Source organism: Agelaius tricolor, unplaced genomic scaffold (assembly GCF_023055355.1).
Source record: "Agelaius tricolor isolate 1412-34295 unplaced genomic scaffold, bAgeTri1.0.p SCAF_19, whole genome shotgun sequence".
NCBI classification, from domain to species: domain Eukaryota; kingdom Metazoa; phylum Chordata; class Aves; order Passeriformes; family Icteridae; genus Agelaius; species Agelaius tricolor.
In genome coordinates this window covers 8,494,580-8,512,173 of record NW_027269279.1, presented here as the reverse complement: position 1 = coordinate 8,512,173, position 17,594 = coordinate 8,494,580, and the positions used below count along the sequence as shown (strand labels likewise).

Below are 17,594 nucleotides of genomic sequence, written 5' to 3'. Positions count from 1 at the left end.
GTTTTGACCTCTCTGTTTTAGAGACGCCTCGCAGTCAGCGATACTCAGAGAGTGGCACTCCTTGAAACTGACACATGCTTCATCTGCTTGTGAAATGTTGCAACGAAAGATACCTCCTGTAAAATTTTATTTGTAGCCTCACTGGATCATTAGGAAAATTCCCTTTATAAAGGATGCTTATTATTACTTGTTGGAGTATTATTACTTGGAGTATTATTACTTGTTTCATTTTCTTCAGATCAGAAACTAAAGCACTTTCAATGGAAACAAAATCCCGCTGGTCTGCGCAAATCCTACCTGGCTGTCATTTTAAAAAGCAACTGTTCTTACCAGGAGATAATATTTTTTACCTTTGGATTTGGTTTGTAAAGTGGAATTAGGCTTAGAAAAAGAAGCACTGTGCAGGCAGATTAAAAAACCCTCCCTACTTCAGTCCTATCATCAGATAATGAGATCTCTCAGATTAGAAAGCCAATATCAGTACGGGAGAACAAGGCAGCTGAACTCGTCCGTTATGTTCACTTTTTGAGACACTGGGCATTTAGTTACAGCCGCCTTGAGCCTGGTCCTTGCAGACCTCACCGGGCTGCGGAGGTGTTGCACCTGGCTTGCTCTGGCTCTCAATCCGCTGAGGTGAGATGATGCCAGGGACCCTTTTGCTTCAGGAAAAACAAAACCAAAACCAAAACCCATCAGCTTGGGGAAAGCTGGGCCCTTTTTGCCGGTGAGCGGTCCGCAGGCGGGGGCTGCCGCCCGCCAGGTGCCGCGGCCGGGCGCGGTGAGGCCGCGCTCCCTCAGAAGATGGCAGTCACCGCCCGCCCGCCGCCGGCCGCCCCCTCCCTCCCGCCCGCCCGCCCGCCGGGAGCCGCCACCGCCCCGCCCCGGCCCCTTCCCCTCACGCAGCGCCGGGGCCCGCCGAGCCCCCGCACCGCTCCTCCTCCGCCTCCAGCCCACCCTCCTCCTCCTCCTTCCTCTTCCTCCGCCAACCCCACCCCTGGCCCCGGGCCGGCCCGGCCGCGGGCTGCCGCGCCGCCAGGGCTCCCCGCCGGCTTCCCCCATCCCCACGCGCCGCGAACACCTCCTCCTCCTTCCCCCCCTCCCTCCTTCCCCACCTCCGCCCTCCTCCTGCTGACGTCTGGCTCTGCCCGGCTGAAAACTCGGTGCCGCGGCGGATGCGGCGGCTCTCGGGAGCGCGGCGGCGGCAGCAGCAGCGAAGATGGTGGCGGCTCCGTGCGCCCGGCGGCTGGCGCGGCGCTCCCGCTCGGCGCTGGTGGCGGCGCTCACCGTGCTGCTCCTGCAGACCCTCCTCGTCTGGAATTTCTCTTCCCTCGACGCCGGCGAGGAGCAGCGCGGCGGCCGCGAGAAGCGAGACCGCGGCGGAGAGCAGCGGGGGCAGCCGCAGCGGCGCGGACCCGCCGCCCCGCACGGCAAGGCGCTGGTAGGCGGGGAGCGGGAGCGGCGGTGTCTCACGGCGTCTGGCGGCACTTCTGCCGGGACTGCGGCGCGGGCAACTTGGGGAAGCCGCCCCGGGGCTCGCGTTCCCGCGCCCCGCGTGGGCGCCTCCCGCAGGTGCCGCGGTGCGGGGCCGGTCCTGCCCCGGTCCGGCGGGAGAGCCCGGGGGGCCGCGGGGCAGAGGCAGAAAATGGATCCGTGGGATCCTCTCCCTTCCCCGAGAGAGGCATCTCTCGTCCCATCGCCCGCGCTGCCTGCCGCGGGCATCCCAGCATCCCCGAACTTGGCGGGAGAGCCGCCTGCCCCACACCGTCCTGGGGGTTTGTTTTACTGCTACTTTGCTTTTCCCAGCCGGTAAAGCGCACAGGGGCTATTCTTTATTGCACAGCTCTAAGAGGCCCGGGAGGTGATGGGCAGTGAAATGTAATGCAATCATTTTATTAACCGCTGACAACTCAGGGACACTGAAACTGTGCCCACACAGGATGAGGACCTTGTCTTTTATCTCATTCTTTTGCAAACTCTCCAGTTTTCATTCAAATGTCTCAGGCCTGAAACCAGAAGGGGTTGCAAATCTGGCTCTATTGCCTTTTGAGTTTTCTATTTTTGAGTTTTCTATTTTTGAGTTTTCTATTAGGCATGTGAAAAAGCAAATTAACAGTGTTCTTGCAAACCTCAGAGATGTTTGTAACGCCAGTACCAGTATTCTCCAGCTCAGGAGAAGCTTCCTTCCGTTTTCATTTTATTCTTTCAGCAGTAGGCTTACATTAAGTACGTGATGCCTCTGGAAGTGCATGCCTAGTTTTGTCCGTTTCTCTATTTTTGTTTACATCCTTGAGCGAGAAAGCAGGAACTTGGGGCACAGAGGTGATTTACCGTTGTAAATTACAGTGGGTGGTTTGGCCTGAAAAGGCTGCAAAGAGCTGAGCTCCCAGCACACGGGTACTCCATCACTAACGTTTGGGACAACTTGTCGTACGGACCCATCCACTGAGTGCAGATCCTGCTCTGCTTTCTAGATGTGAAAGTTAAAATTCTAGTTTACTGAATTCAGCTTTTGTTTCTACACATAATCTTATCTTGGTATTTGCTGTGTTCATAAATGTAGCTATTTAAGCTCCACTATTTTTCCTCCATCACCTTGCCCTCTGCCTCTTTTCCTGTCCATCAATCCATCAAGTCTTTTATGCTTTCATCTCATTCTTCTCCAGCTTTTCCTTCCTGATCTCTCCACTGTGGGTTACCAAGGTTGGCAGACGCTGTTACCTGGGCAGGCAGGGGGCCGGGAGAGGGCAGGCTGCACCTGGAGCTTCAGCCCCGCTTCCCAGCTCCCCAGACTTTCTAGGAAATGATCCTCTTCTGTGGGCTCAGGGCTATGTTGGAATATGTTCTCTAAGCAGTTGTCCTACAAATGTCCTGGCACAGTGTCCAGTTTGCCCTGGATGTGCTGGAACGGGTGCTGGGTTCGGGTTGAGAGCTCATTGTTTCCGTGCTGGCCACACGCAGACACTGAATGTGAGTGTTTTGATGCTGGCAGTTATGAATCATGCCTTCTGCATACAGTTTTGATCAAAGACCTAAAGATGGAGCACTGGGGTTCTGAATGGAAAACATGCTTTAAAACACATGCTGAGCGCACCTATTTTCTCCTCATTATCTAAATGACTGGTATGGATCACACTGGGCTGTGCCACAATGTCTGACTTTGATATTAAAAAAATAAAGGGCAACAATGCTCAAAGCAAGTGGCAGCACTTAACAACACTTGGTGTAGAGGTGATTTGGCAAGGCTTCTTCAAGATGACTTTATGGTACTTGTGGTTTTGCTTAGCCTGCACACCGGGTAGGGGCCGCCATCCTTAAAGTTACTTTGTCAGAATACAAAACCTCACACTTAAGCATCCATCTATTGACTGCAATGTGTGCTTGGTGGAAAAGTGACAGGGATATTGTCTTTGTGCAGCCTTCTGCCTTAAAAACTTGGCACCTGTGTTAAATTGGTAGGTGAAGTTACCAGTCTTGCTTATGTTACCAATCTTGATTTCTGACTCAGTTCACGAGGAAAATCTCTGAGAAATGGAATTGTGTATCATCTATGCAAAGGAAGATTTTTTTCCTGTTGCATTGTTTGCACATTAGAATGCAATTTATGTAATATCCAAGCAAAGTTAGTATCCTTCTCGATCCAAGTTTCCCATAGTTTGTGTATGTCAAATTGTTTTGCAACAGTTGGAGAGGCTGACTGGTGTGAATACAGTGGTTCCATTATATCCACATGTCTTGGGTTAAGCGCATCTGAGGGGCCCTCCAAGGATTTTTCAAAGATTTCTCAGTCTTGCATTTTAACCAAAAATAGTATTAATTTCAATGTGTCTTTGGTCTGTGAGTGGAATGGTGAGTTTTAATGCATTTTGAGGAATATATTTTTGAAAGGCTGCTAAATGTTCACCTGTAATGTAGTACTTGATCATGGGTTTTGTACTTTTTTCACTTGCCCTGCTAACTACCCTTATATGACCCTTCATACTAAATAGATATGCAAAGCAGATTTTGGATACTTGGCAGAAGACAGTGCTTTTCAAACCTATGCCTGAAAGTTGCCATATGAGACTACAGTGCTTTTCTTTATCTTGTTTTTAATTTATCTCAGTCCTGTGTTAAAGACTGAAATGGAGGTCCCTATTTTATTTTACTGAGTTAGACATAAGTAGTGTGAGGATTTGGTAATTTGTGTCTGTGGGAAAAGAAACATAATCCTTTAAACCAGGTGTTTAACATATATTTAGATTTTTATTAAGTGCTGTCAGATACGTGCAATAAGCACTATCATTTGGTAGATAAAATAACATTGTGCTGTAGTAAAAGGTTTGCCACTGTACCTGCATGTAATTGAATGGGAATTGCCAACTTGGCAGGAAGAAACAATTTTGAATTGAGCAATTTTGCAACTGAAAACACTTACTGTGCTAGATCCCCTGACCAGCTACACCTGGAGCTTTCATTAGTCATAAGCAGTTTCCTGCAGTTGTTCTCTATTTAATTAAATCAGCTTATAGATATTTCTAAAGAAGTATCAGATGTATGGTTAGCACTGATTTCAGTGTGTACTTGCAACCGTTCTGGCAGCTGCACCCTTTGCTCAAGCTGTATTCATCAGGCACAACTCAAGTGTCAAAAGCACAGAAGAATTAAGCTCCCTTCTGAGAATGGGTTGATTTTTATGGAAGGGTCTTTATCTTTGAAAAGTGTGCAACAGCTTTTTGTGAAAACACTGTAAGCATGCTGCTCAGTCTGGGTTTCCTTAGTGCAGCCTGCTGGCAGTGGTGGAAGGGGCTGGTGGATGGTGTGTATTGGGAACCCAAAGGCAGGAAAATGGGATGCAAATGTCTGCTTTGGGGCTGCTGAGGATGAGAGGGATGTGGCAGCAGAGCATCTGCTGCTGTGATGTTGCACTGACAGGCTGTTGTGCATCACAGGGATGCACTTGTGCTGCCCAGCTGTGGCCCCTGCCTTGGAACTGGGAGTTGAAGGTGCTGTCTGTGGGTATGTGCTGCTCCTTTGTGCCTCCTGCTAGCCTTGGCTTTCCACTGCTGCCTGCTTTGCCATAAAGCAGAAATGCCAGGGCACTCCTCCTGTCAGTTCGGTGAAATACAGCTCTTGCCTGCTGGTGTGGGATCAAAGCATTTCTTCAGTCTGAAATTTTGTGTGTTCTTTTAAAGAAATGGTATGTTTCTTTCAGCATGAAGCTGTCAAAGGAACCAAACATATCGATAACTCAAAATGTTGAGAGCTGTAGAATGAAAAGAAATGTGTTTGGGGTCAGTGAGCAGTTTTAATTCCAAGAAAAAAGTTAAGCCAGGGATGACAGTCCTGAGGATCACCAGTGCCTCTCCTTCATTTCATATCTGTAGTGGGAAATGTGGTATTTCTCCTTCTCCTGGCAGTATGGAGGGTGAGGCTGAGTCCTCCATGGGTTGATCAGCTGAATGTGCTCAAGCCTGTGTTTTCTTGCTTTTTCCTTCCTTGTCACCTCCTGGTGATTCATGCTGAGCTCCACCAGGTTAAAGGTGCAAGAAGCAAAAAGTAATTACAATGTGTGCCTAAACTCTGTAATCCCTGTTGGCTACTGGAGCTAGGAAAGGCATCCAGGAGCTGCTCTGCTCCATGCTAAGGGTTATAAAAACTGGGATCAGTTCTTGTAGCTAGAAGCAAAGCAGCAGCAACTCTAATGCTGGAAAACACCATGGAATCATACAGGAAAGAAAACCCAGGAGGGGTTTACTCCACTTTCTCTAAGGTTCATCCATCAGTTATTTCCCCCAGCCTTTTCCAAATGCTTCCCCAAAGTAAGACCAGTGCAGAATTCACCTTTTGCATCACATAAAAGCTTGGGATTCTTTCAGGTTTGGAGATGAGAGTTTTCTTTTGAAGTGTATTTGCCCCTGGAATGTTTAGATTGTGCAGGTGGATTCCCAGCACTGTTTTGCCAGAAACAAACACACAGCCTGGACCTACCCTGTGCTGAGCATCTGTGTGGGAGGTACAGGACAAGTGAGTTTCTGGATGGAGCACAGCTTTCAGTGCAGCACCAGTGGTAAAGCTCAGCTTTGCACAGGGGTGGCAGCAGCTGTGCCTTGAAGGAGGGAGCCTCTGCCATGGGTGAGGAACTGGGCTGCTGCTGGAAGAGTCACTGTAGTCCCTGGCAGTTCACTCTACAGAGCTGCACTTAAGTGTCAAATAAGCTGTTATGCTCCATAAAACAAATGGGTTTTCAAAAGGAACTATCCTGTGGGGGGAAAGAATGTAAGAAAATAAAGATAGTTCAGCTGCAACTCTTCAGGGGCAAGATTACCTTCTGCACTAGCTACCAAAGATTAGGAGCAGGCCTGCCCTTAATAGGCCACAGCTGTGTCTAATAAGGATGAGTGCTATAAAAGAGTGGGTGAGGAGCATTGTTGCAGTTTGTTGGCTGTGCTGTGATGAAGAAGGAGTCAGTGCTGTGAGGAGTTGCCCATGAGAAATCACCAAGAAGGTATGGGAGCTTTGCAATGAGATGACAACACTATCCCACCACTGGTTTATCCTTTTTGTTTCAATCAGTGAATATATAGGTTCCATATATGTAGACACAATCAAATGGTAGCTATCTGAATATATTCCACTCTAAGTATCTTGTTGATGTAGACCTGTGGCCTCAGTAATTTAATCTGAACACGGGAAATGAGGGAAAAACTGGTTTTCAGAAAAATTTCCAGACCTGAGATGTGCTAAGAAGCTTTATGTGAGCTAATCATTTGTGTGTTGAACTTCAGTCCAGAATGAATCCATCTCTGGAAACGGAGTCTCACTTTAGTACACCAGACTCAGTGAAACTGCTGAGTTAAGGTACTCTGCATTGTGAATAAAATTAATAGCATCAAGCTATTATGTGACCAAAAATGATATATTTCTTAGAGAATGGGTCCATAGTACTGACTTGACTGTTAAATACAGTTTTACTTATTATCAGGGGCTTAATCATGCTGTAATATGGCTTTAATAACAATTGAGAAGGAGAATGGAGACAACTCATCATTTAGTAATGGCAAAGGGGGGAGACAATTCATCTGCAGCTGGAAGGTGCATAATCATTTTTGCAAAGTCTTAGCACTTAACAAGGCACACGTTAATAAAACAAACAAATCTTTGCAGCAAGAGAAGTAATGTATGCATCATTTAAGGGGAGTATTAGAGCCAGATTAGACTGTTGGGCTCCTGCAGCAGTTACCTTGTTAAGCATCTTCTCTGCAGGAGTGTGGGAATGTGTTGTAGGAGATGGATCAGAAGCCTTTTCCAGGCCACTGGTGTATTTTTTGTTGTGTTGTTTTTTTATTCCTTAATGTGTGATGGGATTTTGCAGATGTTCCCTTTGAAATAGAAGCATTTTAATTTTTTAGCAAGAGAAGACCAGCTGTTGTACAGGGGTTGTACAAATCCCATTTACTTCCAGTCAGCTATTGCAAAATGGGTACATTTTGGTGTAAAAGGCCCTCATTACCTGCCACATGTTTTGGCTCTATTCAGAAACATTTTTTCAAAATATTTCTTCTTTTCAGCATTGGAAGTCTGTGATATGGCATCTTATTAGTGCTTGCTGAAGGGCCAAGAGTACAATGGAAGCATGAAGTGATCTTAATTTGTAGCAACAGTCAAATTATATAACCTCAAGGATTAATTTTAATCAAATACTTCCTGATTTTTCTTTATAGTGTTAAAATTAGATCTGGCACTTCACTGAAGCTTTTGCAGTGACTCTTTAATTGGAATACAATGTCCTGTATTTTTTTTTTTTTTTGGCTTAGGCTGATGGGATGTCTGATTTGGACAGAGGCAGGAGCATCCCTGTGTGGATACTCAGAGGGCACGTGGGTTCTGGTGTGTATGGCTGGAGTGTGAGGACTAGCAGTTCCAAGGGTTTGAATCTGAGTTTTAGACTTGGAACCTCAGTCCTTCATTTTTTTTGTTTAAGTAATACTAGGCCTTTGATGCTGTTCCAGAGAGCACATGTTGTCCCAGCTCTGTGGGACAAGGGAAAGATGAAGTCTTGGTTGCATACTCTCATCAGTAACCTCTTGACATCTTTAGCAAGGTGTTTAGGGCCACATAGCTGAGGTGACAGGTAGTTTTGGGCTTTTCACTTATTGGTACTCCAGACTAGTCCTCTTTGGTCTGATAATTGTGGTTTTTATCTCTTTCCTCCAGAGGAGCCAAGCCCTGACAGGTCACAACTTCAGTCCTCCCTTTCACACTTGGTGCTGCTGATTAGGGCTGTTTCCTTTTGTGGCTGTTTGGGTGTTTCCTTTTTAAGCTTGGGTTGAATCTGTTGAATCTCAGACATGTGGGGTCTGAGGCCTTCTCATGAGCAGAGTTGAGTGTCTCCAGAAGGCAATTCAGCTCATTTGAGGTGTGCATCTGTGCAGAAGCCTGTGCCTCTATGCCAGCAAGGCAGGGCATGGTAGTGGTGCTCAGGTACCTGCCATGCATGGAGGAATCCATTTCTCCAGATGCCAGGTCTGCTGTTTGTCTTCCCCAGTCTGCAAAGTGTGCTTGATTGCTTCATTAATGCCCCATCCTTCAAGGAAGCAGTGTGGGTTTGAAGTGATCTGCTCTTGTGAAGCAGTTGAGGTCTTCAGCAAGGACCAGGAGCTTGTCAGCTGCCATGCATTGGTATAACTCCATTAAAGTCAGTACAGACCAGCTGGGGATTCTGGACCCACAAATGTAATTATTGTTATAATGAGAGCATCAAACAAGTAATCATTATTTTTACTCTCTCTTTTCATTTCAAAATGAGAAAATTATTTCCTCTTGGATCAGTGAAAGTAATTTACATTATGCACAATAATGGTCTACATGAAAATATAATTATTATTCATTTGTATGGCACCATCTGGGCACTAGAAGCTTCACAGACACATGTGAGGCAAGGTCCCTGTCTTGAAGAGTTTACAGGCTGAGTAGCAAGTTAGAGCTGCTAGCAGCTAACCAGAGTCACAAATGGAACTTTTCAGTATTACCATCAGGGACCTGTTCAGCACAGGACTTCCACAAACCCTGCTTCAGTGACTCCTGCTCAGAATTTCTCTGTGATTGGCACTATCCAGCCTAGGGGTGGGATAAGTTCAAGGATTGAGTAGCATGAAGGGATCAAGAAAGAGCACAGCAAGAGGCTAGTATTATAATTGGCTGCCCAGCTAGTTTTGGGCAAGTAAAGGATAATTCCGGGCTTCACTTGGAAGCACAAAATGGTTTTCATGCCTTGTGGATCTGTGCTTCCTATGGAGTAATTCCCAAGCTTTACAACAAATACAGGACTGAGTGCTTCACTGAGTGTGAGTGTGCTCTAGAAGTGAAGAGAGCAGGCTTTTATAACTGTGTGGATATAAAAATTGAGCAACATGTAGCATTACCTAAACATATATATGGAGTAACCTTGCTGAGTACTGAAAGGGTCAGCACAGGACACTGAAATCATATGACTTCTTATTTTTAGAGATGATTAGAGAATTCCTCCAAGGGACAAACTATTTATAACATGTCTATAATTTGCTGCTTTTTTTTTTCTTTATGATGAAATTAAACCAATAAATGAATACCAGTTAATTAAAAAAGTTAGCTAAAAAAGATTTCACACTAGTGTGTGGTTGACTCTGAGGTCAGATCGTGAATGCTTCCCACATATATTTTGTTTTCAAGCTACTGTTCTGTTGCTGTTCTATTATTAGAGAGTAAGTGGGATGCTTATTTAAAACAATTCTACAAAGCTGAATGACACTGCAAACTTGAGTTTAACTTGGATTTGGTTGAATGAGTCATGGACACTTATTTCTGCTTCATGCTGCAGCCTTTGCTTGCCCTTCAGATGTACTTTTTGGTTCAGTTATGTTGGTGAAATCTGAGTATTTTTCTTCAAGCTGATGCTATTCGCTGACTTTTTGTGGTGGTCAGTTTTGGATTTCATGCTGTCTGAATTTCTGAGACATATCTCATTTTGTTCTTAAAACTCATCCTATTTCTGGTTATCTTTGTTCTTTATAATTGTCTTCTTTCTGCTTCAGGAGCACACATGGTTCAGTTGAAGTGTCTTCTTTCAAAGAAAAAGCGTGTGAGGTTGTGACTGTATTGACTAAAGTGAAGCAAGCTCCCTGAAACTACATCCAGCCTGTGCACCCTTACTTGGGAGAGGCACAACAAACCTGAAAAATGACATTTCTAGGGGAATTTTTATGGTTCTTTAGAATTGCACCACTGTATGTCACAGAGTTCTACCTGTGGACTCAGTGGGGTGACAGCTGACACCCATCATGAGAAGTCCCACAATTGCCATTAGTTGTCATTAGTTATTTAAGTTACTAATTGTCATCAGTTATTTAAGGAACTTTTTTCTCTGTGTACCTGGAACTCTAATTAAATAGATGGCCATCTGCTAATTATGAAAATGTAAGCTGGAGTTCTCTGTGGAAATAGAGTGTTACCAGAAATCTGGGTTGGAGTCATCTTGAACAGGCATGTAAATAAAAAATAATCTATTATCAAGCTAATCCTGCCTTGTAGAAAAGAATAATCTCATGAAAAGTAGCATCTTGTCTGCAGAGATCCACATTTGGCTAGCTGGGGATACGTCTTGGCACCTAACTATATTGACTTAGGTGTTTACAGGCTTGCTTATGCTCTTATAACTTGGTGTGGGTGCCTGACAGCTGTTTAAATATGTAAATAAGAATTCAGGTGGCTACCTTATGGCACCTAAGTTCAGCAACTTGGCCCACAGTGTGTAAAACCAAGGAAACAAGCAGAGGAGGAGTGAATGTAGTAAACAAAGCTGTTAGTGTGTATGCACTACGAGAATAATAATACTTTTGCACAGCTACTGTGCCTCAAACTGCTTACATTTTGGCATTCACTGGAATTGAGTTTAGTCACTCAGTGGCAGAAATAGAAACTTGGAGGTGCTGCCTGCTAGCAGAGTACATGGAGCAGCACCTCAGCAATGAGCTGCCTTTTTGGCAGTCTTACAACAAAAGATGTGAAAGTCTTCAGTGCAATATTTTGATAAGTCATTGATACTTATTAAAATAATAATTATGACAATAATTATAGCTGTAGCTGGCTCTGACTGAGCTGCTAACTGAGTAGAGGACAGGGGGAGGAGGGTTATGAAATGTTCTTGTGAGCCATCTGAGTGCTGCTCCTCAGCTGTGGGCACACAGATGGGGATGTTTGTGTCTGTATTTTTGTGTATCCAGGACATGGCAGTGCCTGTGTGCTGGGTTAAGGGTCAGGGTTAGGGTTAGGACATGGCAGTGCCTGTGTGCTGGGTGGGTTTAGGGTTAGGGCATGGCAGTGCCTGTGTGCTGGGTGGGTTTAGGGTCAGGGTTAGGGCATGGCAGTGCCTGTGTGCTGGGTTAAGGGTCAGGGTTAGGACATGGCAGTGCCTGTGTGCTGGGTTTAGGGTCAGGGTTAGGACATGGCAGTGCCTGTGTGCTGGGTTAAGGGTCAGGGTTAGGGCATGGCAGTGCCTGTGTGCTGGGTTTAGGGTTAGGACATGGCAGTGCCTGTGTGCTGGGTTTAGGGTTAGGGTTAGGGCATGGCAGTGCCTGTGTGCTGGGTTTAGGGTCAGGGTTAGGACATGGCAGTGCCTGTGTGCTGGGTTTAGGGTTAGGACATGGCAGTGCCTGTGTGCTGGGTTAAGGGTTAGGGTTAGGGCATGGCAGTGCCTGTGTGCTGGGTTTAGGGTCAGGGTTAGGACATGGCAGTGCCTGTGTGCTGGGTTTAGGGTTAGGGTTAGGACATGGCAGTGCCTGTGTGCTGGGTTTAGGGTTAGGACATGACAGTGCCTGTGTGCTGGGTGGGTTCCCCAGGAGAGAGCTGGAGATTGCCAAGCAGTCTGTCCTGCAGGCATCTCATTACCCCTGTGCTCATGTTCCTAATAACAGAGATATGATCAAACAGGTGACAATGTTTTACAGCAGTGCAGTGATAAAAAGGTGCAATAAGCTCCTGGCCATCTGGCTTTCTGTAGTTAGCTCTGTGATATTTGCTGTGTCTCACCTTCACAGCAAGACCACATCATCCCATCCCAAAGCCTGGGTCAGGCCTCAGTGATACTGAAACCAAAGGAAGGATGGGTAGGTTTTGCAGGTAGCACTGTAGCTGTGATGACACTGTCCTGAGCCTTTCTAATCTAATTCAGTATTAAACATTTACCCTGCCCAGGCTGCCACCACATGACCTCCTGTGCTAAGTGACTGCAAGTGATTAATGACTATTTATTAGGAGAAGATGGTCTCAAACCTGCTCAGTTTACAGACAGTGTAAACAGAGATTTCTGCTCCTAACCCTTAACCCCCAGTTAAAAAATATGGTGTTTTTTTCTCTTTGCTTTCTTTTGAAGTTGATGTTTTTCATCCCTGGATGTCTTAGAAAAGGAGGCTGCACTGGCCTTTTCCTGTCCCTCTGTGTGAAGCTGCCGTGGGCATCTAGGGTGTGAATTTAGGGGTGCTTGCTCCCCTTGGTTAGGGCTTCAGTGAAATGTGACATGAAATGGGCAGGAGGACAAGCTCCTCTGTGGGGAAGAACAAAAAGTTGGGTCAGCTGTAAGGCTCCATGGGGCCTCTGAGAGCACAGCTAGTTTAAAAGTTGGATAAATGTAAATGCATTTATTGTGCTTTCAGAGGACAAGAATTTTCCAGAAGTGAATCTTGTGACAAATAGCCATTTTAAAAGGTAGCTGATGCAGAGAAAGAACCAGGTTAATTTGGAATTTTGGGTAGGTTTGTGTAGCTTGGGACCCTAATTCTACAGGTGCTGTGGGATCTGTGGGTTTAAGCATGTATTTTACACAGCAAAACTTGACCTAAAGGTATTTTATGTGCAAATTGTTACAGGGTTTGTTTGCCATTATGCAACCAAATATGTAAGTTAAAAGACTTCAGACAAATTTGATGCAGTTATTCAAAGTGGTTTGGGGTTTGTTCATTTTAGCACCATCATGAGTCTGGACAATGATCTCCCAGAGTGTGATCAATAGCTTATTCTGTAGTTTAAGTTCTTCAGGGGATTTTTCACTTTCTAGTTGCACTGATGTAAATTTACAGTCATTCTCATATCAAGGACCTATGAATGAATAACTGGAAGGTGAAAAAAGGGTCTTGCAGGCCAAATGGTTCATCAAAATCTCCATTTTTGGACAATGTGGACAGCTCAGCAACTGCTGGAGCATTTTGTTGCTTTTGAAGTGTCAGTGTAACTTAGCAGAGCGTATTCAGCAGTCATGCCCTGTGCTCCTGATGCTCCCTGTTTGTGGAGTGGTGTCACCTGGAAGGGATAAGTGAAAGGAAGCCCTTGAAATTCATACTCTCCTGGATTCAGCCTCAGGGGTGTGTTTCCAGTTTAGTTACTAGAACTAGCCCAGCTTTGCTCTAAATTCTGCCACCTAAGCTTCAGTGCTTTCAAGCCTTTGGTAGGCAATGAACGAGGTGCTGTGTGCTTTGTTTGCTTCTAAGTGTTTGTGTATTATTCTTAGTTTTAGCACAGCCTCGTGTACTCACTTCCTCCTCATCCTTGAACAATTCCCTCCTGTTTCTGGGGCTGTTGTCAGTGGTTGCAGAGGCTGCTCCAGGCTCCAGCTGGGATCTATGGCAGTGACTTCAGCAGCTCAGCTGGGACTGTGTTGGTAGGAAGTGGATTAAGGTAACTGGTGAGGAAAGTGCTTCAGGTCTCTATTGCACACTTGGTAAATAGTAACTCCATTATGAAATACTATTTCACTGTTGAATAAATTGGTGTGTGTTTTTTTTTCCTTGCTTGCTGTCATTGGTAAATTGCTGTCTTCCTAACTTGTGTTGTCCAGTTTGAAATACTGTTTCCTGTTGGCTTAAAATAAACCCTTCTGCAGCATTTTCCTGTTTTATGTTGCCTACAGAGAGCAAAACGTATCCTTAAAGGTTTAAATCTGTTGCTACGGTTAGGATAGTAGTTTCATAGCAACACAGAGATACCACAGGTGTTACAATCATCTCTTTAGAAGAGAGTTGGTGGTTTGGTGGTTTCTGTGTTTCTCCCCTTCCTGTTTATTAGAGTAAAATGTTCAAGACTCGGTTTTGCAGCTCTCATGCAAACAGAGGCATGCATGCATACCTGTATTCCATAGTGGTCAAATATTTGTGGTCAAATATAAGCAAGAGTTGCTCAGGCTAGAATTTTCCAGACTGAATGCTGCTTAGAAAGATTTTACTTTGCAGCATGCAGTTTAAACAAGTCTAGGATGTGGCAAGTCATCACTTCATCAAGTTCATGCTCTTTTAGTAGCAGATTCTTTTAGAAAATCTTCATGTTTAGGGTTGGTTCTACCTTTGATCGTTATCCTGTGTAAGAATGATGTGTGGGAGATTTTTGTACAGGACTGATATTGAGACATCTTTGTCAGCTAAATTCCACCTTTCAGTGTTCTCAGTTGTTTGCTATAGGATGAAGATGCAAATGTGTAAGAGCTCAAGTAAAACAGCACACTGGGAATAACCTGTGGTTCTTTAGAGCCACAGTGTCTTCATTAGGACATGGAGTGCAGATGTGGATATAAAATCAGTCAAGAATAGTCTTGGGAATATGATTGTGTTAGGGTGGGTTTTTTATACAGCCTTTGTATTTTCATTGAAATTGTTAAAGTGAAACGGGTCTTCAAATGAAGATTGTTCTGTTGTCCTAAAGTGTTCCAGGATGCTAGGAAAAAAAAAAGGAAAATATTTTATAGTAATTTATAAATATTGGTTCTGTAAAACTAACATATAATGTTCTTTTCTGTTCTGTGTTCTGAATGGAATTACCTGTGGTAGGAGAGATTGGTGGTGCTGGGCAGTTACAGCTTGAATTCCTGCATATTTCTCTTGGCAGTGGTGGAATTATTTAACAATCACTCTTCGTTTTAGTGGTTTTATGAGTGCAAAACCTAAAATTCAGGACTTTTAAGAAAACCTCTTCATATTCTGCTGGCCTTGTTTGGTCCCAGTGAAAGTTGTGGAAAGTTAATAATTTAATCCCATGCTGAATTACTAAGGATGCTCATGTGGGAAGACTGCACTGAGTTTTGCATTATGGAAATATTATGTTGATGGAGATGTGTTGAATCCATCTCTGTTGCATCTTGCTTTAGCTCTGCTTCTCTCAGTTTTTTACAGGTCATGTGCTTCACTGTGTGACTGGTGGACTTCCTTGGGCCAGATTTGAAGGGATGGCTGGGGTTTCTGAATGGGTTTAAAATGCCTGCTTTGTATTCAAGTGGATTACCTGTGTTAGAATTTAATTTAAATGTATTGATCCCCACCTAAGGAGATACACAAATTACACATAAGTGATGATCAGCCCAGGCATCTGCCAGTGTGAGATGAAACTGCAAACATTTATGTTGAAGTTTATGTTTATGCAAACATTAATGTTGTTGTTTTGTATTCAGATCAGCTTGTACAGTGTGTCAGCTCCAATGGCTGGTTTATGGTGTTTTTAACAGTTGCCGTCAGTGGTCTTAGTGTCATTTCCAACCTAAATGATGCCATGATTGTATGAACTGAATTTTGATGAAAAATAAAACCAAGCCTCAGGGTCTAGAAGAAAGGTGCTCTGTCTGTGTGGCAGCAAGTGGAGGTAGATTCCCCTCCCAGCTTTACAAGTGCTGCTTGTGTGGCCTCTCCTGGAGGAGGAAAACACAGGCTGGCTGGCTGTGCTTCCCAGCCCAACAGAAGCACTGAGTCACTGGACAGGGACCAGGCTGGTGTGTACCAGTGCCTGGCAGGCAGCAAACACATGGGCTGAAGCTGCTCTCAGGAGGGATGTGGCCACACATCCGTGTCTGTTTGTTCTTTGGGGTTGTTTTAGTGACAGGGTGGCTATCCTGGATAGAGCAGTCACCCAAAGGAGCTGGGAGGTTTAAAGGGCATTCATGGCTTGGTAAGTGACTCACTGAGGAATGCAGAAGAGAAGGTGCACTTGAAGAAAAGCATGAGATGGTTTTTTTGCCACAGTATCTGTTGGGTTTGCTGTGACTAAGGAGATGGCATAAATGTACTTTGCTGTGACAGATTCTTATTCCAATACCAGTGCAAAAAGTGGCTGTTCCCTTCAGCTTCTGAGTGTAAGTCATGTGCCTGGCATCACCTTGTGCAGGATTCCCAGAAGCAGAGCTCTTTTCTCTGTTTCAGTTTCAGAGTCTTGAATTTGTTTGAGCCCAACCTGAACCTGTCAGTTACAGAACAGTTGCCAGCCCTCGAGGTGCCCAGGTGGGTTGTGCAGGCGCCTTTCCTGCCCCAAGAGAAGAGACCCTTCTACTTCAGCTGTCTGATAGACCCTGGTTTGGTGGGATGGGTGGTCCAGGTGTGCTCAGTGATGGTTAGATTCTGTTACCAGTGCTGCAGGCTGGGGTTGTGCCTGGCTCACTTTGCAGCAGCTGGTTCTGTTTTGGAGCAGTTGGTGGAGGGAGCTCATTCTATCTTTTTTCTCTACATCAGTAATCAGGATCATTTTTCTGTGAGCTGCACACATCTGTGGCCCCAAACCTGTCTCAGCCTGGAGGAAGTCAGTGAAAGGTAACATTTCCCACAGCTCAGTGCTCTCTTGCCAGTAGAGGAAGCAGTTTATGCTGCTTCAATTCTATGCATTTTATTTTTCAGGATTTAACACAGATATTTAGGAAGTCATTTGGTTTGCATGTATCAGCATAAATAAGAGTATCTTCTGAACATACCTAGTTGCAAGCCTAATATTTCTTTTAAGATTACCAATCTCCTTTAGTGTGTGTATGAAGGGGGAAAAAAACCCAGCAAACCCCCAAACCTTTGGCCTTCCAGCTGCTGACTGTGAGCATAAGTCCTTGAGAAGAATCTTCTCTATTATCCCTAATGCTCCAAAGCTTGCTGAATAAACAAAATGAACACAGATGCTTCCTTGCTGGTGAAACAGTTCATACAGAAGACACTACTCAAGGCATTGCTCAGCTGCAACTTCTGTGTGCAGAAATCTGTGGACCAAACAATTCAGTCCTACCCAAGGAAACTTCCTGTGAAGTGGAACAGGCTTGCTGAGCGATATGTTTTGTGTTAACAATTTATTAACCACTTAATGAATTACCCAGATGTGTTTAAATCAGCCAAAAGCTCATTTCTTGCCACATGGAAGTGCTGTGAGGATGCTGCCATGTGCTGAGGTCAAGTCCCATCCTTGGAGGAATGAGCACGTGAACAGACATTTGCCTCCCATCCTGGGGGGCAGTTATGTGGCTCATAATTGAGCAAAACCAGAATCAGTACTGTACAGAAATCCTTTACAGCTGTTTTAATTCTGGGTAAACTCAAGTTATGCTGGTTTTAACAAGTTTGTAAGAAACGTTCTGCATAATGAAAAAGGAATAACTCTGAGTTGGTCGCAGGCTGTATGTTGTGACAAAGTAACTCTTTGCTATTACTCTGGTCAAGTTGCCTCCCAGCCTTTTTTTTTTTTTTCCAATTATTTTCCTTATTTAGACAATTTTTTGTGAGAGTAAGATCTTTAGGCTTATAGAACAGAGTTTGATAATGTAGCTGTGGAGAAGAAGCCAGAAACAATGTCCAGATCCT

The 17,594-nt window shown here is 44.7% G+C and overlaps 1 protein-coding gene across 3 annotated transcripts in view; it reads left to right on the top strand.

Moving 5' to 3' along the window:
• The first annotated feature begins 891 nt into the window (after positions 1-891).
• Positions 892-17,594, top strand: part of XYLT1 (xylosyltransferase 1) — a 177,157-nt gene continuing 160,454 nt past the window's right edge. For 2 of the 3 annotated variants that reach the window (XM_071444155.1, XM_071444153.1), the window contains exon 1: positions 893-1,438. In XM_071444155.1, the coding sequence (XP_071300256.1) occupies positions 1,217-1,438 (222 nt within the window). In that variant the 5' untranslated portion in view covers positions 893-1,216. Of the gene's footprint in view, positions 1,439-17,594 lie in introns of all 3 variants that reach the window. The other variant, XM_071444154.1, reaches the window with a different exon arrangement.